Here is a 12037-nt window from a genome sequence, read left to right as displayed (position 1 = left end):
TTCCACTCAACTTTCCAACTAAGTATTTTGTAAAAACTCAGGTTGTCAATGGCTTTCTGATGATCAACGGTCAAGCGTTTCAATATAGAGTAGAGCATAACATCACATTTCTGTTTCCAATAGTTGTAAGGACATGGCAGCTAAAAGTAAGTACTACATTGTATAAACAAATTCATTCCGTTTATTTTTAGTGTGGAAGTGTAACAAATGCTATCTTAAGGCACTTTACAATGAGATCCATTTGATCTGCAGAAGCATAGAATCTAATTTGGTCCAAGTTCAGTTCAAAATAATTCAATAAAGTCATATTCAGATCCAATTACATACAGTGTAACTCAGCCCTGCTTCTAACACAGTACAGTCAAAGTTGTAAAAAGCAATCTATCCAAGGAAGTCCAGCTTATTGCTTCAAGTTACCATCAATACCTCCTACTGAGAAAGCATAACTTTAATGTAAGAAAGCATACAAAATTGTATTTTTATTCCTAAAACATTGTTTATATTCTGAGTTTGACTTTAAAAACAAAAAAACAATGAATGTTGATCACAGTTGTCAGACTGCATTAACTTCTAATAATACTGTTCAAATAGATCAATAAATGATGTAATTAGGAATCTCTATCCCCATCGGCTGAATGAAAACAGAGAGAGGTACTGTTACTGTCTGGGACCAACCTCAGAGACAGGTTGGTCCCAGAGTTTTCTCTTTTTTTAGCTCCAAATGAAACACATGATTGATTTCTGCATTGAAGTATGAAGATTTTAAATAAAACATAAAAAGCAAAGAATTTGTTTCTTCATCAAGCATCTGAAGCACTTTGTGTTACACTTTTATGTATACGTTTATTTTGATTGACTGATTGCAGCTTGAAGAGCTTTTCACCAACTGCCAGCAACAGGCAGAAACGACAAAACCGCAGCAATCAAAGCAGAAACAAACAGGAAGTTGAGTATTAATCTCCTGAAGACGGAGCCGTGAAGTTTCTTCCCGTGGCCTCTGCTTTTGAACCACTGCACCACCTCGTCCAAGTTGTGCTCCTGCGGCTCATATCCCAGCTCTGCTTTGGCCTTTGCCATGCTGAAATAATGAGTAACTCCAGTTTTATACACCTCGGTGCGCGTTAACAGGGGCTGAAAGTTGTAGAACGGGCCGATGAGATGGTGAATCATTTCGGTGAGAAAGGCAAAGAGGTAGATGAGAGAGATCGGGAGGCGGAGTTTTGGGAAAGGGTAGCCCAAGCCTTCAACCAGAGGTCGGAAGAATTCAAAGTTATTGACCGGCCTGCTGTCGGAAATGAAGTAAGCCTGGCCAGCAGAGCGATGCTGCTTCTCTGAAGTTAAAGCCTCTGCAGCTAGCATGTGGGCAGACACCAGGTTATCCACGTGGACAAACTCCACCAAACTGCTGGGACTACCATAAACAAACCTAAAGATCCCCCTCTCTATGTAGCTAACTATCCTAGGCAGGTGCCTCTGCTCACCAGGCCCATAGATACCTGCTGGGCGCAGGGCACAGGTTCTCAGCACCCCAGGGCTACCAAACAGAGCTGCTCCGTTTGCCTGTAGCACCGCCATCTCGGCCAAGGACTTGGTTCTAGAGTAGTGGTCGGGATGAAGGTGGAGCGGCAGATAAGGAAGACTTTCATCGCCATTCTCTATCACTTGGCCTCCGAAAACCACATTGAAAGTACTGGTGTAAACCAACCTTGATACTCCGTTCTCCACACAAGCTCTCAGGATATTCTTCGTCCCCTGAACGTTGACTGCCTCAATCAGATGTCTATTCAGCTGCTCTCTACCAGACATCCCATAAGAGGCAATGTGAAACACACAATCCACACCAAACACGGCCTTCTCAACTTGTGCATATTCACGAATATCTCCTTGCACAAACATCATGTCTTCAGGAAGTTCTTGGCATGGAGGAACGGTGTCAAATAGAGTGATTCTGGCTCCTCTTTTATGCAGAGCGCATGCAAGGCTGCAAACAAACAAATTAATATGAATTTCATTAAAACTTATACAGATCTTCCACTTTGACTTAACACTTCAATTAAAAAAAATACACCAAATCAAAGACTTTCTTAGACACTTTTGGAGCAAAAAACAGCGTGACAACGCCATCTTGTGGACATTAAGCAGAATTGCATAGTGTACCTTGCTTAAATTGAATAATTTTGAAAAATAAATGGTAAATTGTTCTTACCGAAATCCAAAATAGCCACAACCTCCTGTCAATAAAAACACATTTTTGTCCATCTGTTCGCTTTCCATTGCAAGAGCGACAATCTGTGAATTTAGATGATTACAGAAATTTAGAGGAGTAGGTTTCGAAAGACAAAAGTGACATCAATTTTAAAAATAATCAAAACAATTGAAGCACCCCCACCCCCAAAATACTTAATGGCCCTGTTGTAAATTTATTGTATGTTTCGTTTGAATTCTCAAACATCCATAAATTTAATTCAATCTTACAGAAAATTGACAAACTCTGTTTTCAATAATGATCTTTTCAAGTTATAGACATTATATATCAGGATTAACATTTTTGCTTTGACTCATTAGTTGGCACTGGAGTGAAATTTGTACTAAAAAAAAATCCTGTTTTTTTAAATGAAAAATTTCTAAGACTGGTATTGCAGCCACGTTTAAAAAAACATACAAAAAATTAGTTTTAAATTTCTGCACAAAAATACCTTTATCTATGAGCTCTTTCCAAGTTAAGGCAATATCAAAGTTAAAATGTCTGTAAAGTTCTAGTTCTAGATATTATTTATCAGCATTAACAGTTTTTAATTCATGTCACCGCATCTAGCCATCACTATCAACAGTTGACCGAGTTAATTCTGGTGTTTTGCATGATCTTTATGTTTGCTCATATTGTGACATTATAACTTTGAAGCTGAAAACTGCAGAAAATCTAAAGCTCTCCTCAAAATTTGAAAGGATGCACGAAAAATATTTTTGCAGTAAATCACATTACATTTTTGCTACTGTTTGGAAAACTCCAAGTCGCACAACAGCCCAGCCTTAGCCTACATACCGCTGTAATGTGCGTAGCTATCAGATATTAACTAGTGGCACTCACCTCTTCATAAGCTGGGACAGAACGAGAGAAATGCCCACAGCAGGCAGAGCAGTCCGGCGAGCACTTCCCTGTATAGTTGCCTGATTTGTTACGTATTCACGTCCGATTATTGAAACGCATAGACGTAAGAAGTGTAGACGCCGTTATTGGCCTGTAAAAGAGGTTCGCTAGCAGAGTTCGCCATTTTGCGAGTGGCAAGATCTTTCAAAGCAAAACTTGCTGTTTTTAACTTGTGTGACGATTTACACAGGATAAATAAATTTGCACTCAATGATACTTTTGGACTGTAAGATGAACTGGGGCACCTGCACACGTAACTGTAGAGCTCATAGAATCTCCATGCGGAAAGACTCCTAGATTTAAAAAGCAAGGGCCTTTTTACTGGAGATTTGTATCTCAGTGTAACATGGGGGAGTTACTCAGCTAAACACTATAACCGCCAGCAACTGCCACTAGCAATATGGCGGTCGCGTGGTGTCTAGGTAATCTAGGTCTATGAATTCGTCGCCGTATTGGTATGCGGAATGCAACGAGTTTTACATATTATACGAGTTCGAAATCTAAAAATGAAAAAATATCATTTTAAACATAATTATTAATCAGCTGAACTCAATCGTATCATCAATGAGTCCAATTTTGATTAGTTCAATAAAATGAAATTTTATGGATCCGGAAATTTGGGCATTTTTTTCAGAATAAAATGGACATATTTCAAAAAATTCAACTATAGAAAATTCCAGAATCTTCTTCTAACTTCTGTACAACACATTTAAAACATAACACAATTCCTTGAAATGCTATAAGTTATGGCGTGCAGCCAAATGTAGAAAGAAAAAAAATGCTCCTTTTAGTTATTTTAAAGTGGCAGTCCCTCTAGTGGTCATAATCGAGTTTGGTTTTTTTGTTTTTTTTCTTAGCCACACGTTTCAGGGAGGCCGCACATTTAGAGAACTAAGCAGTTATCTGTGTTATCAGCACCAAACAGCGACTACACTCCCTGAACTGCAGGCTGTTATGTCATCCTTTGAAGGTAAGAGTTCATTTTAAAACACTGAACAAAGGTTTTCCCGATCGATCGGTGAACTCGTTGTAGTGTGCATTAAGCGCTGGTGGTCAAGGACCATATTTTCGTGATGGTCGATTCTTGCTAGTTTTTATTTAGGTTACATTTTCTTGATTTAGTTGTAACCATAACACGATACTAATGACTTTTATTATGCTAATGACTATTATTTTAGTTTCACATGTGCAGCCGTAGATGCTACCCTGGGTAATATTTCTGAGTTTTAAAATACCTGTCTATGTCAGACAGTTGAGAACCATATGGATCCATTGGGATAGAGACCAACACAAAGTAGCGCATTACTGTGATGCTTAGGAAAATAATACATTATTTCCAACATCTCTTAACAAAAACAAATCTGATATTGATTATATAAAAGCTCCTTCAACAAAGTACTGACATGGGGGAAAATAAATTTAGTTTCATACACTTTTGAGCTGGGAAAAAAAAAAATCAAAACCATGCATTATTTTCCTTCCACTTTCCAATTATGTACTACTTTTAGCTTGTTCGTATATAAAATCCCTATAAAATATAATTAGATTTGTGATTGCACTGTGAAAGGCCAAATTATTTTTTTAAAGCACAATGTGCTTAATTAGATTATAATGACTATGACAGATACCTGTGAGACATAATTGTGTCAGTACTTTGCATTTTTCAGGTAAGATGAATTTGGAGGAGTACTTCCGAAGAATTGGCTTCCATGGCCCTTCTGATAAAATGGATCTCGCAACTTTGAGGTCCATCCACAAGCTGCATGTCATGTCGATCCCTTTTGAAAACCTTAGTATTCACTGTGGAGAGTGGATCACCATGGACCTGGAGACTATTTTCAATAAGTTGGTGAGGAGCAGCCGTGGAGGTTGGTGCCTTGAGAACAACTACCTGTTTGGATGGGTGCTGAGAGAAATGGGCTTCAATGCAACAACACTGAGCTCCAGAGCTTTCAATAGGATCATTGACGACTTTGGTGCTCTTGATTCTCACCTAATTCACAAGGTTGTCATTGATGGGAAGCCTTATATAGCTGATGTAAGCTTTGGGGTCTCGTCTCAGATCTGGGAGCCACTTGAGCTCATCTCTGGAAAGGACCAACCACAGGCAGCAGGGGTATTTCGACTTACCAAAAAGGAGGACAGGTGGATCTTGGAGAAGACAGGCAGGACACCAAAGGTTCTCAATCCAGAATTTTCCCAATCCAGCCTGGTGAACAGGAAAGAGACAAAGCCAATCTACTGCTTCACCCTGGAACCTCGACAGGTTGATCATTTCATTGAGAAAAGTCAGAGAATCCAGAGAGATCCAGCCTCCCTCTTCACCAACAAGTCCATCTGCTCCCTGCAAACACCAACAGGATTCAAAGCTCTGATTGGCTGGATCTACAGTGAGGTCACCTACAAACCTGAGGAAAGGGTGGACATATTTGACATGAGGAACATAACAGAGGATGAGCTTGATCAAGTCCTGATGGAACAGTTTAATATAAAGCTGCAGAACAAACTAAAGCCTGTGTGCAACAAAACATTTTACACCCTTTGAAAACCCTCCAAAAGAGTTTGGAAACCATTAACCCAACAGTTTTACATAGCATTATCATATACATTAATATATATTAGTTGAAAAAAGTTTAAATGTGCTTTATAGATGTAGCATATTGATTTACCGTACCTAACCCCACTTTGAAGAAAATGCAAAACTACTGATATTAATGAAAGGTCAACTGTGTGTGTTATACCAATAAAATAAGAACAGTAATTGTTAAAAGTAATCAAATCTTTCATAACCTTTAAGTTAAACTTTTAAAATTCAAAGTGCAATTATTTCTGACAAATTTATTATGACATATTAATTAATTTTACAGATTTATTCCTTTCTTTGTTGTAAACTAGACTAACATTTTAAGTATGCAATGCTTTCTGAGACCTTAGGATTTTCATGCTCAGATTTTGATGCCTGTTCAGTTTGCATATTTCATAATTTAAAGACAACTGACACCTGTACACTGCTGATGATCGTGCCAGAAAGACATCTATTGCGAGCTCGCACATATAGCTTTCTGTAAAATGTGATTGCCCAACTCCTCCTGACTATCCAGATGGAAAGTTCTCATTCTTTTTTTGGATGCACACTGTCAATATTTAATCTAGTATAAGTACTAGAAAGGGCAATCTGTACTGACACTGTGATGTTTACCTCACTGCTTTCTTTGTATGTGCAACTCCTCTTTAAAAATTTTTACAATAAAGTTTCATTTCACATAATTAACATCAGTAAGGTTCATTGGAGTACTAATAAAATTTGTTTTGGTTTGAGTTCTTAATCACTTTGCAAAACTGGACTGGTGACATGTCCAAGTGGTACCTTGCATCTTGCCTGTTGACTGCTGGAGAAAAGTAATGCCATTGCAGCTATGCAAGGACTAAGTAGATATGGATGGGTGGATGGATTTGGATTCACAGAGACTCATATCAGAAGCAGTCATAAGATTACATAATTGCTCACATTGATAAGCTGGACAGTTTTTCTTTTATTTGTGTAGGCCATAATATTGCCTGCTTTAAAAATCGCTGTTTCTGAGTCCTAATATTCATATTTTCTGAGAAGCCAATAGAAAATAAAGATTTACATATCTGTGTGTTGAATGTTTAACAAATGAGAGTCACTTTTTGCATATGTCATCTATTTTTCAATTCACCTTGGATCAGATTGGATGGTGCAATCAGCTTTCAGGGTATGGCAGGTCTAAAGTCTGCAGCTTTGCGAAATCTATAGTTCGAGGTGTGCTGCTGTTCTTATGCACAAGCTGCTTGGTTGCAGTTAGTTTTACTTTGTCTCTTTGTTATCCTGACTTATCAAATGCTCAACTGATCCAATCTTTGCCATATATCATATCTCAGCGCCTTACTAGTTGGAAGTTCTTCAGTAGTTCTGACTACTTGGCTGAGGTAAGGCTAAATAGTTTTTATTTTGTCTGTTCATTGTTGTGGGTTGTATTTTGGAAGATGTGTATGTTACATAGTTGCTAGAAAAAGAAACAAACTATTTACACATATTTTCACATGTGCGTAAATTTGACTTAATAACTAACTATAACATCTTACATTTTACAGGTAAGATGAATTTGGAGGAGTACTTCCAAAGAATTGGCTTCCATGGCCCTTCTGATAAAATGGATCTCGCAACTTTGAGGTCCATCCACAAGCTGCATGTCATGTCGATCCCTTTTGAAAACCTTAGTATTCACTGTGGAGAGTGGATCACCATGGACCTGGAGACTATTTTCAATAAGTTGGTGAGGAGCAGCCGTGGAGGCTGGTGTCTTGAGAACAACTACCTGTTTGGATGGGTGCTGAGAGAAATGGGCTTCAATGCCACAATGTTGGGTGGCAGAGTTTTCAACACTATCACCAATGACTTTCCACCTGGGGAGAATCATCTCATCAACAAGGTTGAAATTGATGGGAAGCCTTATATAGCTGATGTAAGCTTTGGGGTCTCGTCTCAGATCTGGGAGCCACTTGAGCTCATCTCTGGAAAGGACCAACCACAGGCAGCAGGGGTATTTCGACTTACCAAAAAGGAGGACACGTGGATCCTGGAGAAGACAGGCAGGACACCAAAGGTTCTCAATCCAGAATTTGCTAAATCCAGCCTGGTGAACAGGAAGCAAACATATCAGATCTTCTGCTTCACCTTGCAGCCTCGAGAGCCAGAACATTTCGCAGAAAAAAGCCACACACTTCAAACAGATCCAGCCTCTCTGTTCACTAACAAGTCCATCTGCTCCCTGCAAACGCCGACAGGATTCAAAGCTCTGATTGGCTGGACCTACAGTGAGGTCACCTACAAACCTGAGGAAGGGGTGGATTTGTTGGATATGAGAAACATAACTGAGGATGAGGTTGATCAAATCCTGAAGGAGCAGTTTAATGTTAAGACACAGAATAAAATGAAGCCTGCAAACAAAAAGGTGTCCTACACAATCTAGAAGATAACAAATAACCTTTTGCTTTGGCTTTTAAATGACTGCATTGAATGTGTTTATTATATGACAAAACTCAATATCACAAATGAATATACCAAAGTTTGGGCTTATCATGTATTTTTAGCAGATGATCTGTTTTTATTCAGAATGTAAAACTGTTAAATAACATCAATATATTTGTGTAAGGCCTTTATTTTGTATAAATCTTATATGAAAAACCTGTGTTCGATTTTTAAGACAGAAGAAAATATAATCCTAACAATTCAACTTTTCTTCTTCCTGTATGAATATGCTCAAGTAACCTTTCTATGGAAATAAAGAACTTTACAGTTTAAAACACCCTTAAATCACAATCATTGCTTAATGATTGTGATTATATATATACATACATATATATATATATATGTTTGAATGGGGGAAAACAAAGAGACATCTGAGATTTAATCCAGCGTGAAACAGCGCCACCTGTTGCCCGTCCCCAATCTGTGACGTTTCAAATCAGGAAGACATTACGGTTTGGTCCGCCCTCTTCTGAGTTTTCCATCCAATAAAATTATGGTTGAGGATTTAACCCATTCTGATTGGTCAGCATGTCAGTCCTTCATTTGAGACGGGAAGCAGAGGCACAACCAATCAGCGCACTGCTGTTGTCGGCTTAGGACATGAATTCTTTGGAGCAGGCCGAAGGTAACAAAACCATAAAGTAGTTCATTTTACCCAGATTGAAATCTATTTTAGGAGTCATGTAGATTCAAAATAAAAATATAAAAGATAAACCAGAGTTTGTGATGTAAGGGAATCAGAGGTTGTGATGTAGGGGAAATAGGAGCTGGTATGAAGGCTGGCTAGTATTAGCATACTTGCTAACTTAGCAGGGAGATATTTCTTTTTAGTTGCCAATTGTGTAGTTTAACATCTATTCTTTGATATTACTAAGGGTAATGTCAGACGTTTTAACAACATTAACGTTTTACGGTGATTTTCTGTTTTCGTATCTTAAATTAGAAATAAAAATGTTCTAAACTGAGCATTTGTATTGGTGTGTACATTATATCAAAGTCCCAGTTTATTGACAGCCACTCAGAACTTGTCACCAGAAAAGCTTTAAGTCTGTCCTACATCTCTGATGTTCACTGTAACTGTTTTTGAACGTGTCCCTTATTCCAACAGACCTGAAGGCTTTTGAGAGGAGGCTAACGGAATATATCTCCTGTTTACAACCTGCAACAGGCAGGTGGAGAAGTAAGTATCTGCTATTGCTGACGTGATACATTATGTATCTTCCAGCATCTTCAGGGTAAAGCATACTAGCATTTAAAGTTAAATATTCACATTAGCTTTGAAGAGTTAAACAGTTTATGTAAATATAAATATTCCCAAAGCAAAGTGACCTTCACTTATCAAACGTGTCTCTGGTTATGTAGAATAAAAGCAGCAAATGCACAAATCTCTTTTAAGGTCATAGAAATATGATGCCAGGCAGGAAAACATTTTATGTGTTAAGTTTATTTTGGGTTTTATTTTATTAATGATTTCTTTTATCTTTTTACTTTAAGGCTTAGACAAGCTCTTTGCAGAAACATATACCACTGCAATGCACGAAGTTGAGTTACTACAGTAGCATTTAAAGCTGTAGAGGAAATTTGTTGCATGATTGTATGACGCTGATACTTGTTTGACAAGATAAAGAATACTGGATGTTTTCATCTTCTAAAATGAGAAATATTTTTAGCCAATTTTGACTGACTTCAGATTATCTCAGAAGGATGGCTGTCGTACTTCAAACTATGTTTCTGTATTTCTAAATGTTTATGAACAGAAAATATATATCTAAAAAAATCACCTTCATATAAGGAGATAAAAGTATTCCTTACATGGAGGCAGCTGTCTCTGGAACTGTAGTGGACAGGAAATGAGGGTTTCATAGATTTTATACAGTGAGACAAGTGGGTAGTTAATCAACTTTGTCTCCCAAGGAATGTTATTATTAATTTCTACCAATGTGCATTTAAATGAGCTGCACATTCAGACATAGACTGCCACTCTGGAAGTGTTAACGGGTAGTTGGGTTTTTGTCACCATATTTATTTCCACCCAGTTGCTCTGAGTCTCTGATTGGCAAACATGCTTTCATAAATCGTATGTTGAGTTGGTCCTACTGTCAGTACAGCACCTTAATCTACCCCACTGGTTGATGATTTAGCTCTACCACAGGCAAACATCTAGGTATATTTCCTACAATCTTAACATTAGGACAGCATTCAAATTTGCATAATGTGTATATTAGCGAATATTTCATAAAAGCTGCATGTTAAAACAAGCAATTTTACATTTGGAATAAACCTTTCAAATTACAAGCTCCTACATGTTTTAAATTGAGACTTTTGCTTCGTTTTGAAGGCTGAAATTCTAAGAGAATATATATATCCTTCATTTTATATTCAAGCATCTTTGTATTGAATGTAGAGTAAATTGATTTTATTACTTGTGCCTTATAACTTCACAAATGTAGGGGGATTCCAATGCTTGGTGGTTGGGGAATATACAATCTGTCAGTAGAGATGCATCAACTTTGCTAAATTCCTGAATAGTCACTACAATATATTGTTTGTAATGTTTTCCTTTTATCTCTGTTTCCAGTGATTTTGATAGTGGTGTCTGTTTGCACAGCCACAGGGGCTTGGAACTGGTTAATAGACCCCGACACTCAGAAGGTTTGTTACCTGAGGAAGTAAGCCAGTTTGTGTGCATGATGTTTGCATTATGCAGTTTCACTGCTGCTTCTCCTCACATTCATATGACACAGATTTGCAATTCTAAAAATTACATCTATGATTTAAAAAGCATCTAAATAACTTCAAACCTGATTTCAGCTAAATTCCACTGAGTTTCAAGAGAATTTTTTCTTTATGGGATTTCAATGTAATCAAAAATTGCTCCTGAGTTTTGGTCAGATGAGAGAAAATAAGTAAAACTCTGTCCTATCAAACTTTCCTAACTTTCCTCTCCCTCCTTGATTGCAGGTTTCTTTTCTTTCATCACTTTGGAATCATCCCTTCTTCACCATCAGCTGCATCACCCTAATAGCGCTCTTCTTTGCTGGGATACACAAACGAGTTGTGGCACCCTCGATGTATCCTTTTTCTGCTGCAGAAAACATAATGTGGAACAGTTTATTTAGCTTTGAGTTAAACAAAATGTTTTTTTTTTTTGTTAGTTTTTTTTTTTTGTACATTCTTGGTTGTGGTTGTTTCCTTGACACTTGCACCTCCAGAATTGCTGCCCGCTGCCGCACAGTTTTAGCAGAATACAACATGTCCTGTGATGATGTAAGATTGTTGATTCCTGGAAAATGTATCTTTCATCTTTCTACAAATTTAACAATATTTTATTGAAATGTCTTGACAGACGGGAAAACTCATTCTCAAACCCCGGCCGAACATTCAGTGACTACCATCTAGGTCGCCCTGTTCTGTTAGTTTTCATCAATTGTTGACCTCTCATTGGTCCTTCAAGCTGGCTGAGCATCAGCGACAAGGTGCAGTGCTGAGGATATCGTCATCATGATGATTCAGAATGAAGAAATGGACAAACGGAGGCTTTTTAAAAGCGTGGCTGTGATGTTATCATTGAAGCTGCTGATATGCTCACCTGACCCTTGATGTATTTTACGAATCGAGTCTCGATGTGTTTATTTCTGTTTCTAAAGTTGAGCATGTATTTTATCTAAATGTTTCTATTTTTAAATTTATTTACCTAATAAACACACAGAGTGTGAAAATGTGTTGTTTTTCTTTGCCTTCTTAGATTTTTAAATATAGTTTCTGGCTGTGGTTTGCTGCAATCATCTTTCCTCTTGTTTTTCTTATTTAACTGTTTTGTTTTAAGCCAAACTGTC

General features: G+C 37.6%; 3 protein-coding genes across 4 annotated transcripts; 2 read left to right on the top strand and 1 right to left on the bottom strand.

Moving 5' to 3' along the window:
* Positions 1 to 410: 410 nt before the first annotated feature.
* Positions 411 to 3215, bottom strand: sdr42e1 (short chain dehydrogenase/reductase family 42E, member 1). The gene is made up of 3 exons (XM_044143892.1): positions 3089 to 3215; positions 2207 to 2289; positions 411 to 1981 (listed from the first exon to the last, which is right to left on the bottom strand). The coding sequence occupies exons 2-3, from the start codon at positions 2272 to 2274 to the stop codon at positions 880 to 882; spliced, it is 1170 nt and encodes a 389-aa protein (XP_043999827.1). The 5' UTR covers positions 2275 to 2289; positions 3089 to 3215; the 3' UTR covers positions 411 to 879.
* Positions 3216 to 3885: 670 nt separating this feature from the next.
* LOC122847283 (arylamine N-acetyltransferase, pineal gland isozyme NAT-10-like) lies at positions 3886 to 8472 on the top strand. 2 transcript variants are annotated; one of them, XM_044144882.1, is made up of 3 exons: positions 3886 to 4118; positions 7052 to 7099; positions 7265 to 8472. In XM_044144882.1, exon 3 carries the CDS (start codon positions 7270 to 7272, stop codon positions 8140 to 8142), a length of 873 nt encoding a protein of 290 aa, XP_044000817.1. In that variant the 5' UTR covers positions 3886 to 4118; positions 7052 to 7099; positions 7265 to 7269; the 3' UTR covers positions 8143 to 8472. The 2 variants fall into 2 exon arrangements, with proteins under 2 accessions (XP_044000817.1, XP_044000811.1); XM_044144876.1 differs by lacking the exons at positions 7052 to 7099; positions 7265 to 8472 and adding an exon at positions 4816 to 7016.
* A 247-nt stretch (positions 8473 to 8719) lies between these two features.
* Positions 8720 to 11915, top strand: cnep1r1 (CTD nuclear envelope phosphatase 1 regulatory subunit 1). The gene is made up of 6 exons (XM_044106532.1): positions 8720 to 8826; positions 9310 to 9381; positions 10780 to 10853; positions 11163 to 11272; positions 11414 to 11468; positions 11548 to 11915. Exons 1-6 carry the CDS (start codon positions 8802 to 8804, stop codon positions 11587 to 11589), a joined length of 378 nt encoding a protein of 125 aa, XP_043962467.1. The 5' UTR covers positions 8720 to 8801; the 3' UTR covers positions 11590 to 11915.
* Positions 11916 to 12037: the final 122 nt, after the last annotated feature.

Source organism: Gambusia affinis, linkage group LG02, assembly GCF_019740435.1.
Source record: "Gambusia affinis linkage group LG02, SWU_Gaff_1.0, whole genome shotgun sequence".
NCBI classification, from domain to species: Eukaryota; Metazoa; Chordata; class Actinopteri; order Cyprinodontiformes; family Poeciliidae; genus Gambusia; species Gambusia affinis.
This window is presented reverse-complemented; position numbering and strand designations above follow the sequence as displayed.

Excerpts from the sequence above, each read along its gene's own strand:
- sdr42e1 (XM_044143892.1), bottom strand. The coding sequence starts at position 2,274 with ATGGAAAGCGAACAGATGGACAAAAATGTGTTTTTATTGACAGGAGGT. Across the intron at positions 1,982-2,206 it reads TGTGGCTATTTTGGATTTCG|CCTTGCATGCGCTCTGCATA; the intron begins GTAAGAACAATT and ends GTTTGTTTGCAG.
- cnep1r1 (XM_044106532.1), top strand. The coding sequence starts at position 8,802 with ATGAATTCTTTGGAGCAGGCCGAAG. Across the intron at positions 8,827-9,309 it reads TTCTTTGGAGCAGGCCGAAG|ACCTGAAGGCTTTTGAGAGG; the intron begins GTAACAAAACCA and ends TTATTCCAACAG. Across the intron at positions 9,382-10,779 it reads TGCAACAGGCAGGTGGAGAA|TGATTTTGATAGTGGTGTCT; the intron begins GTAAGTATCTGC and ends CTCTGTTTCCAG.